The 25,906-nt window shown below is 51.7% G+C and overlaps 1 protein-coding gene across 4 annotated transcripts; it reads right to left on the reverse strand.

Moving 5' to 3' along the window:
* Positions 1–3,420: 3,420 nt before the first annotated feature.
* On the reverse strand, positions 3,421–25,865 carry LOC122480536 (NADH-cytochrome b5 reductase-like). Of its 4 annotated transcripts, none has more exons than XM_043575060.1 (7): positions 25,791–25,865; positions 22,596–22,896; positions 21,534–21,682; positions 18,815–18,902; positions 15,262–15,366; positions 11,316–11,519; positions 3,421–7,853 (listed from the first exon to the last, which is right to left on the reverse strand). In XM_043575060.1, the coding sequence occupies exons 2-7, from the start codon at positions 22,794–22,796 to the stop codon at positions 7,650–7,652; spliced, it is 951 nt and encodes a 316-aa protein (XP_043430995.1). In that variant the 5' UTR covers positions 22,797–22,896; positions 25,791–25,865; the 3' UTR covers positions 3,421–7,649. The 4 variants fall into 4 exon arrangements, with proteins under 4 accessions (XP_043430995.1, XP_043430997.1, XP_043430996.1 ...); XM_043575062.1 differs by having other exon boundaries at positions 3,421–4,601; positions 25,721–25,836; XM_043575061.1 differs by having other exon boundaries at positions 25,721–25,836.
* Positions 25,866–25,906: the final 41 nt, after the last annotated feature.

The following is a 25,906-nucleotide window of genomic DNA, read 5'->3' on the forward strand; positions in this document are numbered from 1 at the left end:
ATCAAGAAGGGAGGCCAGCCAAAGCTTCAGAAATACCAAATGCAGAAGTTGCCACACACAGCCTCCAGGGGGCCTCATCACTGCTCAGAGCCTTACCCAGGAGCTCAAGGTGAGAGGGAAGAGGCAGAGTAGAGGAGGGGTGGGGCAGCCTGAGGAGGGTGGGCCAGGGCCTTGGGCCTTCTGTGGGGGAAGGAGACTTCGGAGAGCAAGTCCAACCCCTTCTTCCAACCTATTTTCTGGCTGTGGAAACTGAGGCCCAGGGAAGGCAGAAAGATAAGACAGAGCCCACCTTCCCAAGTGCCCACCATGTACAGGCAGAGTGCCAGGCTCTTTCATATTTATTATAATCACTTCTGTGACCCTGGGAGATTGCAGAGCCCTCCAAAGTCAGGGTCTTCATGAACGCAGCAGAAAGCCTGCATACCAGGCAGGTGTTCAGAAATGTTTGCTGAATACATGCACGGAGGAGGATTTATTTAGTCCCCAGAATAATCTGGTGAGGTGGGAATTATTATGCCATTGCGGAAACATGCTCAGAAAGGAGGGAACTGACAACAGCATCACATGCCGCTGGAAAATGATCTCTGGACACCAGGGACACATGTGGGGTGGGCACCAGATGGCAGCGGGTTGAGGAGTGAAGGGAGGTGAGAAAGGAAGCCGTGCAAGTTGCAGGCAGTCCTTCAAGGAGAGGATGAAAATATGGGAGAGAGAGAGAGTGCAGGGAGATAGAGAGACTGAGAGAGGGCACTCTGCTCTGGAGTAACAGGGAGTCAGGCAAGCTATTGCTCTCCTTTGTTGAGTTAACATGGGGGAAACCTGGACAGGCTTCAGGGCTCATTGGATGGGGCCAGTAGAGACGTGCTGGAGACTCCCTGGGGCTCTCTATCTGCAGGTTCGGGGGGCAGTTTTCTGAAGGTGGTCATTGAGCCGGGCATGGAGGTTCACTTCTTGGCAGAGAGCCCTGCTGCCCTTACAGGGGGCAGAGAAGGAAAATCACTGCTCACTGAGACCCCAGGGTGGGCCAGGCACAGCGCCGAGCACTTTTCTTACACAGCCTCAACCCCAACCCGCGGTCATGCGACTCCCACCAGCTCATTTATTCATTCAACAGATGCCGCATCAACATTCACTGCACATAGTGCTAGACGGGGTGGTTGGGGAGGGAGCAGGCAAGCTATGGGCTCCTGCCCTCATGCGAGAACACCACACTCTCCACCAGGTGCTTTACCTCTTGAGCATCTGTCTGGTTCTTTGCCTACAAAACAGGGAAGCTACTTCTCTCTAACGACTCTGAGAATTAAGTGAGATGCCTTCGGGGACACTGTTCACGTGCCACCTGTAGCACCCTCCCAGCTGGAGGAACCTGAAGAAAGTCCCTACAAGCACCGGGCTCCTGTGTCTCTCTGCCTGAAGGCTCCTCAGGCTGCCAGACACTGAGCCCAGCCCTGGGAGGCGGGGCAAGCCTCACCCCTCCCCTTCCCGTTGGACAACGGGTGTCGCCCTGCTGTGACAGTTCTGAGGTGCACTCTACAGTCTTATGGGTGGACCCTAGCGGACGAGCTCCAGCTGTCCCCCAGGGTCACCTGCCCATCAACACACTCTTTACTGGCTTTCCTCCCCCACTCCCTCGAATCACCTCCACAGTAAACTTGCACTCAAATCCTTGCTCAGAGCCTGCTCTGGGGCACGGCCAGTCTGGAACAGATGACTAAAACCTGGCATCCAGTAGATGTTCAGCAAATGCTGTTTGCCTCCACGCTCATTTTCACTTTTACAGAATCAGACGTCTTCGAGAACACGGTCATGGCTCCAGCCCAACCACCTCTGGCCCATCAGCATCATCCAGGAGCAGGTGTGGGCCAGTGGCCTGGGGGCGCAAGGACAGGGAGGAGGGTAGGGGTCATGGGCCCCGGGGCATTCACTGTAGGCTGAGCCACTTAGAAGCCCGGTGAATCTGCACCTTCCAGTTATAAAGTCATTTTCTGTGTTCCTGATTCTACGTTCTAGTTTTCATTCCACTGTTCCAAAGTATATGCTCCAACGTGGGGTTCTATGTTCAACATAATCGGCTTCAAGCCAGCCCAAATTCCATGTTCTTGTTGCAAGCACCCAACACCTCACTCTCCTCTTCCTCCCAGGTGCCTCTGTGGTCGGCCAGGCCAGGGGCGAAGTTTCCCCGCGTCCAGGTAGAGTTCCTGATGCAGGCTCACTTGCCCCTGCAGCTGGCTGGGATGGCCTACCGCCCAGCCCCGTGTGCCCGGCTGGCCGCCGAGCTGAGTGCTGAGACCCAGGACCTGGTTAAGGCTGCCGCCCCGCCCCGTCACAAGCTAGCATGCTCCGTCAAGCATCCGGAGCAAGGGGCAGGATGACTGTGGGATCCACATGGAGACAGCTTTGCCACGTAACACTATGTGAATCCCACGCTCTTTTGTGTGGCACTGGCCTACGCCATCTGTTTACAGTGTGGCATGAGGGGTCCCGAACCCGTGTGGGGCCCTGTGCTGGATCCTGGCATGGAAAACTCTGCCCTTAGCTCACCAGTCAGTGACCTGTGCAAACAGTACCCACCCAGGCGAGGCAGCAGTCCCCACAACCCACCGTCCACGAAAACAAGAAAATGAATAGGACGGGTCTACACTACCCCTCCTCAGGCCACCCAGACCACACATGCTGTTGCGTTCCTGTGCCTCTGGCTGGAGTTATATCAGCCACGTGCAGCTCCCAGCTGGCTGTACAGATCAGAAGCTCTGAGGGGCAGCTATCTATGTCTTTGATTAATAAAAAATGGGAGATAAATTAATAATGACTTAATACATGCAATTTGGGATCAAAATCTTCCAAAGCATGGGGAAAATAATAAAAAGGGGAGTTGCTGATAGCGAAAGTTTCAGAACGAGTGCTGTTCTCAGAGGCCAGCCATGAGGCAGGCACGGCCGGGGCCACCAGGGAGACACGGGAAAGAAGGAAGGGACCGGGTTCTCGCACGGCTCCGTGCTCGGTGCTGTGCTTGGGCACCACCCACGCTTCCTTCATCTTTACACAACCCTGGAAACAGCACAACTGCCCCCCATGTTGTAGATGAGTAAACTGAGGCTCCGAGAGGCCAAGTTATCTGCTCTGCCGAGTTCTATTGAAACAAGATCTGCCTCATTTAAAAAGGAAAACCAAACAAAACCCAAAAACCAAAAACAAGAAAGAGGAAGGAAAAAAGGAAGGAGAAGCAGAAGGACAGCAAGGACTGCCAATGCTGCTCTTCCTATCTAAGTGGTGGCCCCGGACCAGGGCACACAGCAGGTGCTCGTAACAGTTTCAAATGAAAGACAGGCCTGGAGGCATAAAAGGGCACAGCCAATCCTGAGGGGGGTGGGAATGAATGTCTTTAAGCCTCTAGTTTCTGAAGCACACTGACCAGGCATATTTAGTCTTCCTTTTTTAAAGCTTTAATTATGGAACCATTTCAAACACAGAAAAAGCAGACATCAGTGACCCCATCACCCAGATTCACCGGATGTTCATATTTTGCCATACTCAGTTCAAATGGTTTTATGTTGAAGTGATGCAGACATCAAAAGAAAAGCCCTCACCCCACGCTATCCCCAGAGGTCACCACCATCCTTAAAGTTGGTTACCCCCTTCCTGAGCATTTGGCATTGTTTTGCATTTTTTAACTTTCAGAGTGTTGGTATCTCACTGTACCCTTCCTTCTACAACTTGACTTCCACTCCGTTATTATGGGTTTTTATTTTTTGAGTCTATGCTGACACATGTAGGTCTAGCTCATTCATTTTAGCTGCTATATGTTATTTTACTGTGTGAATATAGAAGTTTATTTGTCTAGTCTCTTATTGATGGACACATGGGTAGTTTTGATTCTTTGCTGTTTCATACAGTGCAGCAATGAAACCCTTTACACACATCTCCTGGTGTACTCGTGTGTCACATATAACCTTTATAACAACTGCAGCGTGTTGGAATTTATGCACCCCTACGTGACCTTGTACAATTGCTTAATGTCGTGGAAGCTTGGTTTTCTTCATCAGTAGGTTGGGGTAATAAAATAGTATGCATTTTGGTGACCATTAGGTGCTTTGGCAGAGATGAGATGCATTTTGCAACCCGTAAGGTACCCATGAATATCCGTGGTTTGCTATGCAGATATTTGGCACTCAGGATGTACTGCACGCCCTCCCACGCTGGGACACCGTGCACAGGCCCATGGTGTGCTCACGTGCAGACCGGACGGTCTGAGAGGTGCAGCAGGAGCAGGACACATAGAACCTGCTCGTTAACGGAGCCCGGAGTGGTGGGAGCAGGCACAGCTTCAGAGAGGGAGGGGTACCGAGCTAAGTCCTCAAGGGACCAGGAGGCAAAGGCAAGAGGAAGTGGGAAGGGTGGAAGGATGGCCCAGACACAGAGAGCAGCAAACGTGAAGGGACGCGCTGGCGCGAGAGCAAGTGTATCCGCGCACAACCTACGATGTTGGGGCGAGGGGTGAGGCCAGGACAGAGTCTGGAGAGGCAGGCAGAGCTGAGATGCCGCATCCTAGGTCAACAGGGAGCAGCTGAAGGATTTGAAGCAAGGGAGTGACAGGCTCAGATCTGCATGTTAAAAAAAAAAAAAGCGGTCTGAATAAGCTCTGGAGATCTGCCATTCAACACCGTACCTTCAGTCAACAATAGTGTACCGTGCACCAAAATTTGTGAGGGGGGTAGCTCTCATGTTAAGTGTTCTTACCACAACTGAAAGACCAGGTCTGGCTGTAGCATGGAGGGCATGAGGGGAGGGGCTGGGAGACCAGTGAGGGGGCCCTGGGAAGCCGTGCAGGCGAGACACGGTGCCGGTGAACACAGGCAGTGGTCCTTCTGAGGCCATCACCCCAACTGTGTGCCCCCCCTCCACTGACGACACGCAGCAGAGGGCTTCATCAGGAGGGACAGATAGGACGGGCCAGCTGACAGAGCCTCACCTCCAATTCAAACAGCGTGTCCTCATACACCCCAACCAGTCCCCTTCTTGGGGTCACTTATCATCTTGCAAGGCACGAGCTCTCGAGTCTCTGGATGACAGAAGCCCTTTTGGCATCTCGGTAGCAAAGGCATGGCCAAGGGTCCTCACCATTGTCCCATGATGGGGGCCAGTATCCAGACGGCATGGATGCCACGTGGGGTGACGGGAAGGGGAGGACAAGAGGGGCCGGTGGTTAACACTGCATGGCTGTGTCTAACATTTAAACATGTAATATATAAAATGGGACAAAGACACAAAAGAACTGCCCCAGACCACCATCTCTTAAGGGGGGGGACTCCCTACCAACCCTAACTCTGAATGACAGTACTGCCTTGGAAGCCTCTACCCTCCGGGCAGTGGCATTGTCCCCGGTTGCCCAAGAGCTAGGCTAAAAGCCCTTGCCATCCGCTCTCCTAGCATCAGTCCTTCCCTTTCTAGTACACCCCTCCCTTTTAGATTTACAAGTTTAGTTTTCGTACTCCTTGTTGGGCTCTAAGCTCTAGGACAGAGCGACCAGAACCGCATCTGCCTTGTTCACTGTAGTTTCCCTAGTGCGAGCACACAGTCTGACTCAAAACAGGCCCTCCAGGACTATCTGTGAGTAGCGTCAACAGGATGCACTGGGGGAGGGGAAGCGGATGGAAGACACTCAGATTTCAGAGGCCTGGAGACAGAAGAAGTGTCGTGCCCAGGTCACAGGAGAGGCGGTAAGAGGTCAAGGCTCCCACTCGGGACCTCTGAGGCTCAGTGCAGGCCTTCCCACTCACTACACCGAGCCGAAAAGAGGCTGCGCGACAGACCGGCATGCCCCAAAGACAGTCCATGGAATGCTGGTCTCAAAAGATTCTAGTGGATCAAACTGTTCTGTAGTTAAATAAGCGTGGCAAACTGAGTTAAACAAAATGAAAAAAAATTTTTCTTTGCCATTGGACTTTTCAGAGCCTTTGATATGCTAATGTGCATGGGAGTCTTGGCGAAGGTCACAGGCAGTGTTCCCGCATCTAAGTGACCGAGGAATTGTGCCTGGGAAATGTAGTTTGAGACCTTTGGCACCATCCCCCATCTGCTCGCCATGGTTGTTTAGTGAACATGGCACAGCACGGAGATTTGCTGCAACTTTTCGGGCAGCGCAAGAAAACCCGATCTCACAAATGGAAATAACTGCAAACCCCAATATATAAATGGGACGGAAACAGAACTGCTCGGGTTGAAGGTTGAAGGGAGCCTGGAGATCCCACCTGGCTGTCCCTTCTCTGCTGCCATGCCAAGAACCCTAGGGTCCTTCAGAGCCCAGTTTGAAAATCACTGGTTACACAGCTCTCAGTACAGGTGACGTCGGGATACCTGGCTTCTAGTGCCAACTCTGCCATGAACTGTTTTACCCTGGGCAAATCTCTTAGCCTCACTGGGCCTTGGTTTCCCCATTTACACAATGAGTCTATCGGACGGGATGCTTTCTGGAGTCCTGAACTTTAATCTCTGGTGTGAGGAGGACTGTGATTCTGTGACTATAAAGTTCTAATTCTATGATTCCACGCTTCTCAGATTCTGAGATTTCATGGCTTAATATTCCGATTCTGGAAGTGCCCCCAGCCAGCCAGGGCTGCTTCGGCACAGTGGAGCCCAGGCTGTGGAAACCAGAATTCATGACCTGCAGGGCGCTGCCCCGGGAGTGCCGGGTCCCTGGGGAGGGCTTGCCCCATGCAAGATGGAAGGGTGGGGTGGGGAGGGGGGCGGGGTGGGGAGGGCAGCGGGGGTGGAGCGGAATCAGCAGCTGCTCAGTGGGCAGAGCAGAGAGAAGGACCCAGGTCTCCTGACTCCTGCTCTATCTTTAGATCTCCATAGCAACCGTCACCAGGACTCCGGAGGAGCTGAAGGCGGGCTGAGCTGGCTGCCTGCGGGAGGGAGGGGTGTTTGTTTCCGTATCTCTTTTGCTCAGGAAAGGACTCTTGTTCTTGAGACAGGGGAAGGGAGACAGAGAGTGAAGCCGTTTGCAGCAGGAAAGGCCTGGGCCCGATACGCAATAAAAGTAATCCAGGGCCCACCTTGCTCGGAGAATGTGATCAGGTCACAGAAGCTGAGACCGCTGTGTCAGGCTTGAGGCACTGGAGGTACATAAGGCAGGTTCCTCCTCCAAAGAGCTCTTAGCTACCCCTACGCTCATTCCCTAGGCATTTGCAAGCAACATATCCGAGCCAGCCCTGTGAGGCCACAGCAGGGAGGCACATCTTCCAGGGAAAGCAGACTTTTGAACACTTTTACAGGGCAGGGGCAGATGGGGGTCCCCAAGCCCCCTAATCTAAGGAACCTGGGAAGCTCCTCCTGCACCTTCTCCTGCCAACTCCTATCCATCCCACGGCTTAGCATGGACCTGACTTTCTCCAGGGAGCCCTGGACTCCCAGGCTGGTGGCTCTCCTCCTAAGAGCTCCTGCGGCCCCATCCTCCTTCTACACAGCAATATGTCTGCCCGAGGGAGTTGGCCACCCCGTGGGGTAGATGGGAGGCGGAGGTGCGCAGAGGCAAAGACCTTCACCTAGGTCGCCTGGCCAGTTAGCGGCAGGGCCAGGCCTGCTCTTCATGTTTTCTGACTCAAGTCCGTGCTTCCTCCAGTGTCCCAGTGGCAGGACCCTGGCGAGGGCTAGAAGAGGAAGCAGGAGTCCTCGGCCAGGCCTGCGCACAGCAGGTACCTGGCCATGTCCTTGGTAAACTCCGCTGAGCCACAGACCAATGCAAACGGCTTTCTCCGACAGGAGCCAACCAGCTCTTCAATCAGGTCCTGGGCCAGGCGGCCAAAGCGGGTCTTCTCCCGGTAACTCCAGGGAAGCTGCTCCGGAGAGTTCTCCTGAGACAATGAGAAATAGTGCAGGCGACTACTGGGAGGTCTTCAGAGTTCACGCAGCCAGTATGGTCTACCAAACCAGGAAACTGAGGCAGAGGCCCTATCACAGGCCAGGCACTTCCTGGCACTGGCACTCTGATCACCCTCATAACAAGCGTGGGGGGGACGGTTATCCTCTCCCCACAGGTGAGACACAAGGAGGAGGCACACCCAGGGCACACGAGGCAGGCCCCACCAATTTTCACTGCTTCCCAGGGGCCACTGCACCTGTCACTCCAGGGGGACGTCTTCTCCCCAAGATTGTGGGTCTTTTTAAGGTTGTCCGCCACCATCACCCAGGGAGTACAACACGTGTTCACCTGTCTCATGAAGTTTCAGTGATCTTACTGAGCGAGCAAACACTTAACTGGGCGGTCACTCTGCGCCTGGCACTGTGGTAGGCCCTGGGATGTGGCAACTGCTCTAAACAGACAAGCTTCCTGGCCTCACTCTGGCCGTGTGAATGAGGGATCCGAGGCAGCAGGGCCTTAACCCAGAGGGGGCTACTTCTCACACAGAAAGGCCAGAAGGAGTATTCCGGGGCATAGTGTGCCCGAGTGACCCAGGCTGCTCTTTCTGCCCCTCTAGCTCCACCTGTGGCTTACATACTCAGGATCACAAAAGAAAAGCTCCACCCTCAGCTTACGTGGAGGAACTTCTCTTTTCTAAATGAACATTTTGTCGAGATACACCATACCTACAGAAAAGCGCACAAATCAGTAAGTGTACGTAGTCTGAAGAACTCTAACGGAGGGAAGAAACCATGTAACCAGAAGCGAAACACCCAAAAACAGAACAGGACCATCACCTCTGCAGACCCTATTAAGGTGAGCTTCTAGTTTCTGGGGAAAGCAAAGAGACAGCATGGAGAGAGGGGGTTGGAGTCCAAGCTCTGCCACCATGTTCTAGCCGAGTGACTATGACCTCTGTGAGCTACCGTGATGAGCACAGGCCTCTGCTCTCAGAGGTACTCACAGGGCCCTGGAGCCCGGCGCCACAGAGCTCACCTGACCCCATGGGCCTTTCCTAGGACAGCACTGCGGTGCTCACGGGGTGATCCTCACGGGCTCACGGGGCCACAGGGCCCACCGGCCTCACACCTCCCTGCCACTGCCCAATCCCCCCCAGCTAGTTAGGTTTGGCACAGCATCCTTCCTCCAACCGCACACCCAAAGATGTGGTGGGTCTGGTTGTTGCTCAGGTGGGCTGCGGGGCCTGTAATCAATGATGGTGAGCGGGGTAGATACCATCAAGGAAGAGAGCCCAGGCTATGACAGCAGAAACGCCCACGCCAGTCTTGGGACTCTAGAAAGGCTTCCGGGATGGAGTCACACCGCAGCAGGGAGATGTGAGCGGCGAGTAGGCGTTAGGCGAGGAAGAAGGGAAAAGTGCTCCTGGAAGGGGGAACAGCGCCAGCAAAGGCAGACCTGGCAGCCAGAAAAGCACGGTGCACTCACAGCCACGTGCAGACCAGTGACGCCAGGACACACAGGGCAGGTGAGCCAGGAAACGAGGCCACAGCGGCTGGTGCAACCACGTGGGCTTGGCTGTCATCCGGGGAGCAGTGGGGAGCCACAGAAGGGCTGAAAGCATGGTGGTGGTGTGGTCTGTGCCGCCCTCCTGGCTGCACGATGAAGGACACACTGGCAGGGCAGGGCTGGAGAGGGAGACTGCTGAGAAAGCTGTGGCTGCAGCCTGGGCAGGACAGGGAGCAGCCTAGGTCAAGGAGGCATGGAAGGGCAGGCGGCACCTCCCACTCCACTGCCCCTCACCAGTCCCTGCCATTGACAGCCAGCCCCCTCGCCTGCCCAGCCCCAGGCCAGTGGTATCATCAAAGCCCTGGCCCAGAGCTGAAGACCCTTTATTGCTGGTCAACTTTAACTCTGCCCTCAAGCCCAGGCTCAATGCCAGCTCCTCTGTGAAGCCCTCCCTGCTTGCTGCCAGCTCACACTTAATTCTCCATCAATTCACTGTGTTACTTTGATCAAGGTTCTTAATCTCTGTGCCTTAGTTTCCACATCTATAAAATGGGCACAATAGCAGTGCAAGCCTCCCAAGATTATGCTGGGATTAAATGACGTAACACACATAGAGAGCTTAGCACAGTGTCAGGCACAGAGAAAACACTCAGTGAAGCTATCCCTGTGGCTGTCTCCCCATATACAGGTGAGCGCCTGGAGGGCAGGGGGCAGGCTGTCTTCATTTCTAAATTCTGTGGTCGGGGGAACAGAAGGCTGGGCAACAGCCAGTGACTCTGCCAGGTGCCTGCCTTCCTGCTGCTCCTGCCCGCTTCCTTGACCTGGCACTTGAGCAGGGTTGCACGCCAGCCTTTGCTTCATTCTCCTGCCTCCAGCACCTCCTGAGGCTGCTAACGTTCACCAAGTACCACACTCTTGATGTTCATGCCACTGAGCATTATGTCCCATGGACAGGCCCACAGAGCCTGGCCACTGAGGATCCCAGGACTCCTGGTATTGGGAAGGGAAACCCAATTTCCTGACACCACCCCCGCCACTCAATCATGATGCTGAAGATTGGCTCAGTCTTTAGGAACGCTCCAAAACTGCCTCAAGTAGGAAACTGATGGGAAGGGTGCTCCAAACTACTGGGCAGTAAGGCTGACCCTGAGCAACACAGAACAGAGGGGAGGCCCCAGCAGGGAACCCCAACCCTGGGGTGAGAAAGAGAAATAAAGCTATAGACCCAGGGGAAGGCAGATGACCAAAGGCAGATGACCAGAACAACTCAGGGCCTGGCTTGGAATAAGGAACAAGATGGCCCCCTCCCACAATGGGCCAGAGGGGAGGGCCCGGGCAGGGTGGCCATGGAGGGGAGAAGGAATCAGAGAAGAAGAGGTCAGGAGGCGGAGTTGCTTCCAGTTCAAGTATCTGAAGCTTGGAGAGTTTGGAAGCAGCTTTCCCGCCATGCAGGGCAAAGTGGTGTGGTAGGGGCCCTAATAAATGCGGTAAACCCAGATCCAACTTACTCCACCAACTGTTGATGGAGTGCGTGCCTGGCACTCTGCTAGGCACGGAGGAGAGCACGGTGATCCAGACACATGAGCCTTACCCAAAGGAGCTTATCACCGCCTAGGGGACATCTGTGGTCTGGCCCACTGACTCCATAATCAGGCCCTCAGCACATAAACCTGGTGATGCCAGGGGGCAGACAGTAGGCAGCAAAGCATGGCGGGGAGGGCTGGAGCTCAGCCCTGACTTCGCCCATCCAGCAGCATGGATGCACTAGCACCTTCACATCTCTGAGCGTCAGTTTCCTCATCTACTCAACAAACATAACCTTCCTTGCCAGGCAGGTGGGGATTCCCACTGGTGGCAGGGGGCAGGGAGGCCCCAGGGGATCCTCAGGACAGCTGCAAGGGGAAACCACAGTGTCCATCAGGGAAGGAAGTCACCACGCTGGGCTCACCTGGCTGAGTACAAAGAAGGTACGGACATTCCAGAAACGAGCTTGCTCCTGGAGGAAGGTTTTCAGGTAGATGCCCTCAAAGGTCTTGAAGCAGCCGACCAGGGTGACAAAGGTCTCATCCTCTGCATTGTCTGTTATGCTCTGCAGGACAGGCACCATGGGGGCCAGGCCAGTGCCCGAAGCCAGCATGAGGAGCTCACCGTACTGGGGGACAGAATGGGTATATGACAGACGTCAGCCCACCCACCTGCTCTAGGGACTTTTCTTGGGCTTGCTTCAACTGCACAGCCCTGCCCTTCCTGGGGGTCCCACCCATCTGAGCTCCCCTCTCAACATCCTCCAAGAAGCCATCCTTGCTTGCGAGGTCTGTGGAAGAGAAATCATGCAATCGGGAGGCTCTAAGTGGCTTTGTTGCTTTCCTAAGCCAACTCCACAGGACTTTGTTTGCACATTTCTCTTGACAGGTAGCCCACTACCTCCCAAAGCAGTCTGTTCTATTATAGGGTGACTCCCCTTGCTGGTGAGGTCTTTCCGCCTCACCCTGAACAGAAACCTGCTCCCACCAAAGCCTTGTCTACCACCCCTATCCCAGCTCTGCTCTCTGGGCTGCCTTCTCTGCCCCAGGGCAACCCTGTAGAGATCTGAGGGCCCCGGCATGGATGCCTCCTCTTCTCTAGACTGAGATACTGACTATACATAAGCACCCAGCATAGTGCTGGCACAGAAGTCCCATGCAACATGTGAGTTTCTTCTCCAAGAGGCCCCAGTTTCATTGACCCAATCACTGACTCCATCTCCTGGCTCTAGATCTCTGAAGTAAGGGTGATCTTCTTTAAGATCAGGGCTTTAAAGGTTAGTGTCTGACCTATACAGCAAGGTGGTTTGTCTCCTTCATTCTAGAGATCAGGCCTCTGAGAATGCAGTCCAGGTTTTCACTAGCTTTATTGACAGCCAATGCATTATCACACTTCCTCGAGTATCAGTCATGCAGACCTGGGTATAAATCCCCAGCCATATGATCTGGACAAATGCTTTCAGTTCTCTGGGCCCTGGTTTCTTCACCAGTGAAATAAATGAATGAATGAATGAATGAATGAATGAATGAATGAATAAATAAGTAAATAAAATAACAGCACCTCCCCACAGTAGCACGTGTCTCAGGATGGTTGTGAGGATTAGACAAGATGTCATCAGGTGCCTGGTGTGGACCCTGACACTCAACACAGTTCCATCCTGTCTCTCACTGAGCCCTGCTGCCGGCTGCCCGACCCTGTTCAGCCCCCCGGTCCTGGGCCTGCCGTGTTCCCCCTCTTTCTCCCATCACTGCTCAGGGTCTCTTCTGGAAAGCTTTCCCCAAGCCAGTAGCGTATGAGGGATCCTTTCTTTGCATCCCCACAGCTCTCTGTGCACCCTCCTCATGACACTGGTCACACCGTATTGTCACCATTTGTGTGTGTCTGCCCCCCCATCACACTGTGAGCTTCTGGAAGACAGGGCCTTGCCTGACCCACCTGTGGCTCAGGGTGGAGACCTGCAAACGTCTGCAAGGAACACACAGGCAGATGCTCACGTACCAGTGTCACGGCTGCTGTGGTCGCCGTCTACCATGAAGACCCCTGCAGAGCAGCACAGCAGGGCCAGGAGGAGGGCCAGAACAGCCCCACGTCCCCCAGGGGAGCAGAACCAAGCCTTAGCCAGTTTCAGCAGCGAAATGTTTGTGTGAGATGACAACTCGTCTTCCTCACTGCCTGGCTCTACAACCTTCCTGGACAGGAAGTGCAGGGGCTTTGCAGGGGTGCCTGAGAGGCTCCACCCAGAAATGGTGGGCAAGACAATGTTCATTGTGGGGCACCTGGGTGGCTCAGTTGGTTAAGCGTCCGGTTGTTGATTTGTGCTCAGGTCATGATCTCACAATTTGTGGGTTTGAGCACCGCATCAGGCTCTGTGCTGACAGTGCGGAGCCTGTCTGGGATTCTCTTTTTCTCCCTCTCTCTACCCCTCCCCGATTTGCATGCACACATGCTTTCTCTCTAGAGAATCCCGAGCAGACTCCGCACTGTCAGCATGGAGACCGACGCGGGGCTCAAAGCCATGAACCATGAGATCATGACATGAGCTGAAGTCAGATGCTTAACCAACTGAGCCACCCAGGAGCTCCTAAAGAAACTTAAACAAAAAAAGACAATGTTCATCAGGGGTCCCCTCGAGGTCAGGAGGAAACAGGGACAATCCTGGTCTCTGCTCTCAAGACCTTGGGAGACACAGAGACACCCTCAGCTAAAATGCAAGGCTGAGCATGGTTTGTACTAGAAGTGCACTACACAACAGCATTACCACATATACACCACGCATCCATAAAGTAGGGGTAGCAGTACCTAAGAGCTGTTGTGAGGATAAAGTAAAATTTTAGCACGGCAAGGGCTAAAATCGGAGCCTGACACACACGCAGTGCCACACAGGTGTTTCACAGTATCATTATACACCAATATGTGTGTGCGTGTGCACTTGTGTACACACCTGTGTGTGGAAAAGGAATTAGAAGGTCATCTGCCAAGATAGTAAGGCTGGTGTGTCTTGGGAGATGGCCTACAGGGGTTCTTTACTTTCTTCTTTTTGCTTTGCTAAATGGTTGGTTGGTTGGTTGGTTGGTTGGTTTTTGGTAATGTACAAGGACCATGTTTCTAATACACAATAAAAAGCTATTTTTGGGGCGCCTGGGTGGCGCAGTCGGTTAAGCGTCCGACTTCAGCCAGGTCACGATCTCGCGGTCCGTGAGTTCGAGCCCCGCGTCAGGCTCTGGGCTGATGGCCCGGAGCCTGGAGCCTGTTTCCGATTCTGTGTCTCCCTCTCTCTCTGCCCCTCCCACGTTCATGCTCTGTCTCTCTCTGTCCCCAAAATAAATAAAAACGTAGAAAAAAAAAATTTAAAAGCTATTTTTATATTAAACAAAAATAATGGAGAGAAAGAAAGGATTCATTCTTTTCACTTGTTTTGTTTTGCTTTGTTTCCTGATCATAAAGGTAATAGATGCTCACTGTGGATAACTTGGAAGGTATAATGAAGAAAACAAAAATCACCCATAATTCTACCACCCAGGGCCACTAACATTTCATTGCATTTTTTAATATTTTTTCTGTGCATTTAAACTTAGTTGCCCAACCTGTTGTACATTTGGTTTTATACACAGTGTTTGTCACCAGATCTTACAGCGTAAGCACAGACCATCATTTATAAACATAATTTAAAAATCCAGGATAATAGTTTATCAAGTCCCTGTAACCCAGTGTACCTAACAGTTGCCCCGTTGTTGGATATTCTGTTTCCTCCAGTTTCGTGCTATAACAAAGCTTCCGTGTACATGTGCACAACAGACAACGTTTGGATTCTTTCCATAGGACAGGCTTCCAGAAGTGGAATTGCTGGGTCTAAGGATTTGAAGATTCTTAAGATGTGGTACACACTGCCCAGCTGCTTTCCAGATATGCACCAACTGATGAGAAATTATTAATTCGTCCTGGGCACATCAGGGAAGGATATAAATATGCCAGGAAGATGAGGGGAAGAGCCTTCAGGCTGGGAAGCAATGGGCTCCCAAGTGGAGAGCCATGGGGTGTAAAAGGAGTAGTCTCCATAGTTTTGTAGCTGGAATGTGAGAGTGGAAAGATACCTGAAGATCTGACGGTCAGGAGTCCTGAGTACCAAGTATGTGAGTGTGGATTTTCCAAGCAATGGGCAGCCATGGACAGTTCTAGAGCATATGCAGGCAATTTTGTTTCTTAGTGCCTATTCCATCTCCTCCCATGTCCAACCCCAAAGATACTCTTGGAGTTGAATTTGGGCTCAGGAAGAATGGCACAGTGCAATTCTGCAGCCTGAAACAGGAAAACCGTGGTCCTGGGGCTAAGCCAGGAGGGGTCTCCTGAAGACTCAGTGTGCTGGCACCAACCTGGTTTGGTTTATAGAAGAAGTCTCCAAATGGACCTCGCCAGAAAGCGGTGTCTCCTGCGCTCCAGGACTCGACGTACCGGGACATCAGCCCAGTCTGGTAGCACTGGGAGCAAACACATGGAGACCTCACTGAGACAGGCACATACGCCCAATGTAAACCACATCAGCCACTAATGTGCGCCCTTCCAGCAGGCCAAGTGCCGTATGTGTGTTATCTCATTTAATCCTCCTAGTCACCCCAGGGTTGGTAGTCATTCCGTATTTTCAGATGAGGCCCAGAAGCTTATCCGGAAGGGAAACGGTGAGGCTGGGATAAGAACCACAGGACTGACAGCCTTACCTTCAGAGGTCTCAAACCCACACGACTACAGGGACTGTATACGTAGCATCACTGAGTAAAGAACTAGGTATGAGATGATTAATGGCGACTGACACTCACTCTCAGTATCAGGGAGACAACACAGGGAGGTGGGGACTGTAGTAAACTGGTGAGTGAATGAATGCTCCTTCTAAAGGAGGAAGATACTTTGCAGACTCCAGGATACAGTTTGTCACATCTTCTGATTTTCCAAGAGGGGCAGGAGATACAAATTTTATGTAAAATCACCTTGTTTTGAAATGTCAGAAATCAATTCTAATTTTTTAAACACTGTGCAGGCCCAAACCAAAGATAATTATGTGCCAGTTTGTAGGCCGCTCATTTGCAACCTCTTCATTGCCTGTTACTGTGTCCTGGCTGGACGAGAAAAGTGAAGGTTGTAGAGGGGACTCCTTCACGGGGGTGGGCAGCCCACATTTCCTGGGGGCATGCCCACTCTGGGTCTGGCACCATGCTGGGGCTGCAGGGAAGGCAGCTAGACCGTAAGTTCCAAGAAGGCAGCCAGAGTCTGAACCATGGGAAAGACTTAATAAATATCTCAATGAATGAATTAATCAATCCAGATTCAGGCCCACCCCTTAAGGAGCTCACAAACTAGGAGGGACCGAAGTCTCACACATATACAAGATAGAGACTACCTAAAACCCCATGAAAAGGACAGAGTGCTGAGAGAGCCCTGAGGAGGTGCAGTCACTTCCAATGGAGTAGGATCAGGAATGGCTTCCTGGAGGAGGAGGCATTTGAGCTGAAGCTTGCAGGCTAGGCAGGACTGCATTCCCTGGGGATAGAAGCAGGAAGGCAGAGAGGATTCTGGGTATCAGGTGTGGTGTGGTCAAGGGAAGGACAGTCCAAGACACAAGTGTGAAGAGGAGGGGGAAGCTCTGGTAGACAGGACTGAAAGGGTGTCTCGAGTGAGATTATAACCAAGCTGGAAGGAGATGGAACCTTGGTCACCAGACACGCTTTGAAGAGCCCACAACTACCCGTGGGAGCATCCCTGACTTCCTCGGGCACCATACGCATAAAGCAAGCAAAGTCTTCAGCTCTCCTGCAAGAGGCCTGGGAGGGAGGCTACAGTTCTCCACCTAACTTGCTGGAGACCTGTCTCCAGCACACCTGTTTTCTGGCCCCGGTCTTGGCGGAGGCACAGCCCCAGCTGGGACTTTCACAGCCCTACCGCACAGACAGCACTCAAGGAGAAAGGAAGGATTCTTCTGTGTCTCCAGCACCCACCCAAAGCCTGCTCGATACATACCTGTTAAACAGAACTGACACCGAACTTCTGTTCTTCCACTTGGGATCCTATTACCCAAGGGGCCTTGGGACAGTGACATCATCACTCTGAGCATCCGTTTCTTTATCCGCAAAGTGGGATAATAAGATCTGCTCTGCAGGATGGTTATGAGGTTGAAAGGAGATGAGGAATATAAAGAGCTAGAAGCAGTGCCTGGTGCCCAGAAGGTGCCTGAGAAATGAGAGTTCCTCCTTCCCATCCACATGGGAGGTAAACCTAAAAAACCCGCCTGCCTTCCCAATTTGCAAAGACATTTTCAGCTTTTCCCAGCCAGCGGCTTAGGGATAATTAAGCATCTCTCTAAAGAGAGGCTTTCCGGTAAACGAAGGAGAAAATCAGCCTTACAGCTGGGACAGATCCAGCTGCCCTGAAGAACGGTCTCCAGGCTTATCCTTTCAACAGAAACACACCCAGACAAGCAGCTTGGGGAAGCAGGCCATTTGGAGAGGATTTGTGGAATCTCCCAGACAAACAGTTGCGTGGAGAAGGGATCCCATCCAAGCTTATGTGTGAGGGAATAAACACTCGGGCTTTGACTGAAGTCAGGGAAGACAGGAGCCAAGACAGTGCTGGGGTCCTGAAGTCAGGAGGCTCACTCACCAGCCACACTGCTTACTACCTGTGGAGGCTTGGGTCCCCCTGGGGTCTCAGTGTGCTTGTCAATGAAAGGGAAATAATAATTCCCGCCCTACCAGGGAGATAAAGGACGTGAAAGCAATTCTTAAATATCAGTGTTCCCTGGGACTCTGGGAAATGACGAGGTAGATGATCAGGTTGACTTGTATAAAACTACCACTTCTGTAAAGTCAAAAATGTTAGAGTATCAGCAATTTCACACAGTTCAACCTAATTATTTTTTCCACATAATTGGACCTTCAAGCCCTCTTATATACATCTGGCACCCAGGCCTTGGGTCTTGCGGGGAAGGGGGGATTTGTACCCAGCCCATTTTGTTCAGCTCATCTCTGCCAAGTGCCCCACCCACCTTGGCTGCTCCCACGAGCACCCCTCCTCCTGCCAACCAGACTGGGTACAGTTCCCACTAGACCATGCTCTGTTTCACACCTCCCTGCCTTCAGTTAGCTGTCCCCTCAGCCTGGAATGCCACTCCCTACCACCGCCAATATGTATTTGGTCTTCAAGGCCCAACTCAAATGCCCCAGCCCCTGTCTACCTCCCTGAGAGGTGGTCTCAGGTTAGTTCAGTTCACAAGGTGCTCCATGTCCCACCTTCTCCTGCTTGCCTCCTGCAATTCCAGGACAAGTGACTGACAGTTCCCCAAACTGTGCCTCCTTTGCCACTGTATGTGTTGTTCCCAGCACTGAGTTTCCTTTCCACATATCCCTCTCAGTCCTCCCCTCCTTAACTTCAACACACAGCTCAAACTCACAGCTTCTGCTAGGAAGCCCAGCTCCCTTCCCTGCAGCCCCAGCTGCCCTGAATTGGATTGGGGCCTTCTGTCATGCCATCTATCATATCGTAGTGTCCTGGCCCCTTGTCAAAGGTGGGCATAGTATCTGACTCATCTTTGGATCCCAGCTACAGGCACACAGTCAGTACCAAATGGCTTGGTTCCCCCTTCCTCTGGGTTCAGTGCTCATTCTCCGTGAGTAGGTGAGAAGGAACAGTGTTCCCTTTCTCAGTCTGAATGTCCTTTTCATAAAATCTGTCTCTGTTGGTGGTCCAGCAGCCCCTCTTCCCCAGAAAAGAAGATAGGAGAAGGTTTCCTTCACTGTCCCTGCCCTTTCCTCAAGCCAGCCTCCTCCCATGTGAACACTGGCTTTTCCCACATGGGTTGGATCTGCCCCATCCCAACCAAGCTGCCAAATGGAGATCCAGTCCATACCATCTTAAGAACATCTGTGTGGGTCAACTCACCTTGATTAAAACTTCAAAGTATCCTTCCGCGTTGGCAGGGCTGATGGGCGTATAGGCTCTCTGAATTTCTAAGTCATCCACTTTCCCTCTGAGAAACGGAAGTATATGGTCAGGCAGTCAGGCCGTCATTCAACAAACCCTTGTAGGTACCTACTCTGTGTCCGGCTGGTGAAAGCTAGGGCCCAGTCATCCCCAGTGGTCCTCACTGAAGGTGGAGCAGAAAAAAGGAACACTGGGCTCCCCCGCTGCCACATGCTGGCTGTGAGACCCAGCCAGGATCAGGTCCCTGATCCCTTAGTGGTCCCTTCCGTAAGGTGGAGACAACCATTTGTGTCCCTGTTGTGTGGTTCTACCAGGATTACAGATGGGAAAGTCTTCAAATAGTCCACTAATGATGTGAACTGCTTTGAGGACATCACTGTGCTTTTTCCTGACCTCTTCTTTTTTAATTAAATTAAATTAATTTAATATTTATTTATTTATCTATGAGAGAGAAAGCGAGTGGGGGAGGGGCAAAGAGAGAGAGAGAGAGAGGGAGACAGAGAATGCCAAACAGGCTCCACACTGTCAGCGCAGAGCCTCACATGGCGCTTGAACTCACAACCCAGGAGATCATGACCTGGGCCAAAATCAAGAGTTGGACGCTTAACTGACTAAGCCGCCCAGGCACCCCTTCCTGACCTCTTCTTGACCATAGAATGAGAAAGATAAAGGCTAACACTTATGGAATGCTTACTACCATGTACCAGGAGCATCAGAATCAGAAAGATGCTCGAAGGTGCCCTAGTCCAAGGCCCGACCTATGATGTTATCAAAAAGGGTGCCGGGATGATATCATGAGTAATAATAGCAGCCATAGTGCATTAAATGCCAACTGTGCACCAGCCATATAGTATGCATTATCTCATTTAACAAACAATAACCCACAGGAGGAAACCAAGGCTAAGGATGTCACTTGCCTGAGGTCACACAGCTAGAATTCATCCTTAGCTCTGCCTGACTCCAGAGCTGGGTTCCTCACATGACACCTCAGAGCTTCCCAGAAGCACCCAAGCACTCCTCTTTTGAGTCCTACTGCATGCAAAACTCTCTTCTCAGAGACATGCATGGATTAAAAAGGCCCCATTGAACTGCATCAAAAGCAGGAAGATAGATAGAAATATTCAATAAGTGCTTAGGGAACAAACAAGGAAATAATAAACAGAACATACGGCGTGGCATGGACACAGAGAGCACTGTGACATCTGCTACCACAGAGGTACACACTGACATGCTACAGATGAAGGGACCACTCTCATCCGGGGAACTCAGGAGGCCTCCTGGAGCTTTTGATACCCTCCTGGGTATGAAAGAGGAACAGGCCACTGATAGGCGAAAGTGGGAATAGGAAGGAAGTAATTCCAGGCAGAAGGAATAGCCTGGGCAAAAGCTCAGAGGTAGGAAATGCAGAGCAAGCCAGGAAGCGGTGAGTGGATCATGAGGCTGGGGCAAGGCACAAGTGTGATGGAGGAGTGGGGAGAACTTGGTGGGGAAAGAAGCTGGAGCTTCAGGGAGCTTCCCTAGAACCCAGCAGGTATCTGAATGGGAGCAACAAGGTCAGCTACACGTGTTAGGAATGTCACTGGAGGGGCCAAGCTAGGGGCAGGAGTTCTGGACATCCCTATTTATGGATGGAGGGCTGCATGGGGCTGCGACTTGCCCCAGAACCACTGGGACAGTGAGCTTTAACCACAGGCAGCCAGGGCACAGGCCAGATGCACTGGACACAAACACCAGGGGTCAGCATGAGGCAAGTGGCTGGAGTGTGACCAGCAGTAAGACATGCTCTCCTTGTTTCCTGGCTATACCTTCCGTCTGCTTTGCTGGCTCCTTCCCCTCCTGCCAATACCACGGGTGCTGGAATTGCCAGGGTTTGGTCCTCTGTCCTTCTGTCTGTCCATGTCACACACACTCCCAAATGTCATCCAGGTGCAGGCCGATGATTCCCACACCCACATCCATAGCTCAGATCTCTCTGCTGAGCCTCAGACCCATATAGTCAACTGTCTAGCAAATGCCTCCACCTGGAGGTCCCAAAAGGGCCTTGTCCCTGGGCAGGTCAGGTCAGGTGGAGCATGGGGTGGGGATCAAGATGGGGGGAGAGGGCAGAAGTAGGCTGGGAGCAGGAAGGAACTTCAGAGGAGTGGTAGAGTGTAGCTGGGGAGCCAGGCTGTCTGGATTTGAATCCCAGCTGTGTGATCCTGGGCAAGTCCCTTATTCTCAAGGACAAGTGTCCTTTCTATCAACTGGCACTAATGTTAGGTTAATACCACAGGCTCTAGAGCCAGACTGCTCGCCTTCAAAATCCTGGCCCCAACACTTCCTAACTGTGTGACCTTGGGCAAGTTACTGAACCTCTCTGACTTCAGTTTCCTCCTGAGAATGACAATGGTACCTACTGCACAGGGTTTTGTGAAGATTAAATGAGTTCCCTAGGTATGAGCACACAGAATTGTGCCTTGGAGAGTAAATACTATGAAGGTGTTCACTGTTGCTGTTGTTGCTACTAGTTAATATGAAAACTCAATCCCAGAACCCTTTGAGTCAGGTACCACTATGTTTATTTTAAAAGGGATAAATGGAGGCATGAGGGAGGTTAAGCAAGTTGCTCTAGGCCACACAGCTAGCAAATGGCAAAGCAGGGCCTCAAAGCTTTGGCCCTCCCACCATCTGAGTGTACCGTAGGATGAGGTGCTGTCCAGGCCGCAGGCCGAGCCGGCTGTTCCTGGGTAGTGCAAACCGAACACGGTAAGTGTCCTTGGTGAGTCTGTCCACGGCACTGATGCGGAAGGCCAGGAAGGTCTCTGGGTTCAGCTTGGAAGGGCAGCTCTGCAACAGGAAAATATCCAACAGCTAGGACCTGGGACTCAACAGACACACAAGCATCCACAAGCACCCTCCTCACTCTCCGCAAGGACAGGCTATTTCTGCCGGTAAGTTTTCTGTACAATAGAGAGTAGTCCCACCTCACTGCCCTTTCATGCTCTGACCTAAGAAGGCCCGAACATTTCACACTGAGCTCACCCTGCTCTGAAGCCTTCCATGGCTCCTTCAGCCCCAGGATATAAAGTGCAGCCTCCTCAGCTGGGCACTCCAGGGCCCTGTGGATGAACGTCAAGCCTCATTTTCTCTCCCCTGCATCAAATGGCAAACCTTTCTCTATTCTCCCAAGAATACCCTGCTGCTTCCTATCTGGGAGTCTTCATTTGCTCAAGCTGTGCCCTTTATCCAGAACACCCATCTCCAACGTATGAAATACCTACTCATCCTTCAAACCTGCTAAAATTCAGGTTTGCAGAATTTAGAAACTGATGGGATCTTAAGATGATTCAATCCAATATCGTCATTATCCATGTGGGGAAACTGAGGCCCGAATGGTAGTGGCTTACTTGTCCAACGTCACACCCTGAGCAGGAATTCAAATTCACGTCTTACGTTTCAGTCCCCTGCCTTTAACACTCCATCTACCTGTACCTCCTCTCAGAAGCTTTCTATGAAAGTCATGACTCACAGATCTCTCGCCTGTAAAATGCCCAAGCCCCATTCACTCCTGGGACTACCCCATGCCCCAGCTCAGGGTCAGGCTTTGAACTTGGATCTGTCTGCTTCCAGTGAGCACACTCTTTTCTCTCTGCTGTGCAGAGTCAGGGAAAGCATCTCCACACAGGTCCACCGTGCAGGGCAGAGGCCAGGCAGACGCTGCCACTCTGGCCCTCTTATCTGAGGAGCAGCCCTCCCTCACCTGTGACTCCTCTCCACTCAGCAGGCTCCTGTCTTTGCTGGCTCGCGCTGCCTCCCACCTCGCCAGCTCTCGGTGATAGAGATCAAACACACAAGGTGAGCAGCCACTGCCACAGCACTGGGAGGGCAAGGGCTCCACGGGCCGAAGCTGCAGCCAGGCTTCCTCCTCCTCCTCCTCCTCCTCCCCCGTCTCGTCCATCATCCGTGGGGCTTGGGTGGCCTGGGAGGGACAACTGGGTGCTCTTCCCAGAGCAGGTTGGACTCTGTGAGGCCAAAGGCCCAGGCCCTGCTCCTCCGTCAGCCTGAGAGAGGGAAAACATATGGGTTATACTCTGGTCATCTCTATTCCTCCTATTCTCCCTGAGGCCTGCAAGTGCCAAACTCTGTGTGAGCATCGGGACAGGGATGAATCAACCCTGAGATCTGCTGCCTGGCAGGGGAGGCAGACAGGACACAACAATCAGAACTGGCAACCAAGGTTTCCTGACTCTTCCTGTGCTTTCAGCGCTGGATTAAGCACTTTTCACAGAAAACTTCATTGAATTTAAAAAATATTTTAAGTGATAGGGTGTCTGGGTGGCTCAGTCGGTTAAGCTTCCGACTTCAGCTCAGGTCATGATTTCATGGTTTGTGGGTTGAAGCCCCGCATCAGGCTCTGTGGTGACAGCTCCAAGCCTGGAGCCTGCTTTGAATACTGTGTCTCCCTCTCTCTCTTTGCCCCTCCCCACTCGCACTCTGTCTCCCTCTCTCTCTCTCAAAAATAAACATTAAATGAGTAAATGATATTCAATGATAAAACACAGTACTTATGTATAATTTAGTAATTATAGAAATTATTAAAAAGGAAATTAAAATGTTTAGAAAAGAACACCTATGTAACTACAACATGTTCAAGTACAAAGAGCCTTGCTAGCAACCCAGAAGCCAATCATGTGTCCCTTCCTGGTGACCTCCCATCCCCCACAAGGTAATCATCATCCTGACTTTTGGCATAATCATTCCCTTGCTTTTCAAAAGTAGTTTTGCCACTTTTGTGTGCAAACTTAACCACTGCAGTTCAGCTTTGCCCGGTTTTTACCTTTACGTAAACGGAATTATACCAACATATCCTTTTCTGTCTTCACTCAGTTTCTGTCTTCACTCAGGCAAGTCACCCACCAAATTGCTGCGTTTCATTTCATCTTTATAATGAGGCTAGTACTAGAGATGTCATTTTATAGGCGGAAAAACTGGAGGCGAGGTGGGGGCGGGTTTTGTTTAATAACTTACCAAGGTCACATAGCTCCTAAAAGACAGGGATGTCCCGTTTCTTGGTTACCAATCACCTCCCACAATTCCTAACCTTTAAAACCTTTTCTACTTTTCCTGCTTCCCATGTCCATTTACACAGGGGCTTCCCATGGTCCCAGAGGATGTGCTTCCAGCCTCTCCCTACACCACCCATCCTCACACCTGCCACTAGCTCTTATCACACCAGTCTCCCACTTAAGCGAGCTTTAACGGCTCCCCATTGCCTACTGGCTCGAATCCAATCTTCTTGCCTGGTGCCCCATGCTTCTTCTGATCAGAACTTGTCCACATTCTCTTACCGCTTGGTTTTAGAAGGGCAGTCCCTCTGTGTGCAATACATCTTTCTCCTAATGTCTCTGAAATTTTGGTTTCAGAAAATTTGGTTCTACTGTTCGTGAGCTCTATGATTTCAGGAGGGTTGAGCAGGCTGCAACCCCCTTGAGGGCAAGGATGGTGTCTTATTCTTCCTGTATTCTGCCACCAAGCACAAGCCTGGCATATGCAAGGCTCCAGTGAATGGTGAGTGCTCATTCAGTTTATAAATAAGGTCTGGGAGCCAGGCACAGTGCTAGGTGCTGAGACACAACAGATATAAATAGGACATGGGCTCTCTACATAAAGAGATAAAGCTTGCCGTCTAGCATGGTGTTACATCAATTCAACTCATTTTTATTTTGTGCTATGGACCAGGTATGTATTGTGAGTGAATGAAGTCTGGAGCCCTCTTTATGCTTTTTTTTTTTTTTTTAACTCCCGAAGTTTTTGCAAGATAACTGAGATAAGTAAAAGCTCTGTTAACTGTAAACTGTAATACAGCACGAGGGTTATTCCTATCAGTATTTGCCTTAAACTTACCTTCTCTGCGTCTTAATTACCCTACCTTCTTTGATGTTTTGGAAATCGGCAGAGAAGTTGGCCAAGTCCACCGTGAACTTTAAAGATCTGGTTCCTGCCTGCTCCTAGCCTCTACCTTTCCAGTCTAAGAAGCATTAACTTTAAGCCAGGCCCTGACACCTGTTGTTGCCTCTGGCGAGATGACCTTTGGGTCTTCCTTAAAGGTCACCTCCTCTCAGAAGCCCATCCTGAACCTCCCCTTTCTCATGCCTGTCACATACCCTATTTGTTTCTACTATGTATTGATTCATTTACCACATATTTACTGCTGTTCTAGGTGCACGGGATAGAGCAGCGAGGAAACAAAACCCGCTGCACTCATGGAGTTTACATTCTAGTGGAAGAGAAGGTCATCAGACAAGACCCAAATGGAAAACACGGTATTTAGTGTTAAATGCTAAAAAGAAAAATAACTGGGGAAAAGATATAGGAAATATACATGCGTGTTGCAATCGCTTATTTACTTTACTTGCTTTCTGCCCATAAACTCTTCATTCCATAGCTGTCTTATTCACCAACGCAAACCCAACGCTCACCACAGTGCTTGACCAACACCGCAAGCATTTGATAAATTGGTGTCGGTGCAAGGAGCAAAGAACATCTCCATAGTTCTGGGCTAGCTTCTAGGAGGCAGATGGGGAAACCCCAAGGAAATGGGAGGAAACTAACTCCCTCTTGACGCCGGGGAAGGGGCGTGCAGTCGGATGCGGCGCTGGTGTAGTGGGCAGGGCCACTCTCAGGCTCAGCGGGTGGCCCCGGTGAAGGCGCAGTAGCTGCGAGAAGTGGGTGGTGAGGCAAGGAAACTTCCAGCGCACCCACTAGGGGAGGGAGCTGTGCGGGCGCCCTTAGGCATTTCGATCCCTATTTTTACAGTAAGGGACATTGGGGCTCAGAGGAAAGTGCCCTGCCAAGCGTCAGCTGACCGTAAGCGGTCAAGGTTACCTTAAATTCAGGTTTGAAGTACTGGTGTTCTATCCCTAGTCCTATGCCAGCCTCTACCAAAACCACTCACCTACACACCCGCGCCTCTCCCCGAGAGGTTACTCCAGGTTCCGCCCTCTCCCGGGAGGCGGGAAGTGCCTAGCGGGTCTCACCTATGAGAAAATAAAAGTGGTCTGAGGGGTGGGG

Source organism: Prionailurus bengalensis, chromosome C1 (assembly GCF_016509475.1).
Source record: "Prionailurus bengalensis isolate Pbe53 chromosome C1, Fcat_Pben_1.1_paternal_pri, whole genome shotgun sequence".
Classification (NCBI taxonomy): Eukaryota; Metazoa; Chordata; class Mammalia; order Carnivora; family Felidae; genus Prionailurus; species Prionailurus bengalensis.

What these genes read in the sequence shown, in the direction of transcription:
- LOC122480536 (XM_043575060.1), bottom strand. Translation starts at nt 22,796, where the DNA reads ATGATGGACGAGACGGGGGAGGAGGAGGAGGAGGAGGAGGAAGCCTGG. An exon ending in TGAGTGGAGAGGAGTCACAG is followed by an intron (nt 21,683 to 22,595) that starts GTGAGGGAGGGC and finishes TTCCTGTTGCAG; the next exon opens with AGCTGCCCTTCCAAGCTGAA. An exon ending in ACTTTGAAGTTTTAATCAAG is followed by an intron (nt 15,367 to 18,814) that starts GTGAGTTGACCC and finishes GTTTGCTCCCAG; the next exon opens with TGCTACCAGACTGGGCTGAT.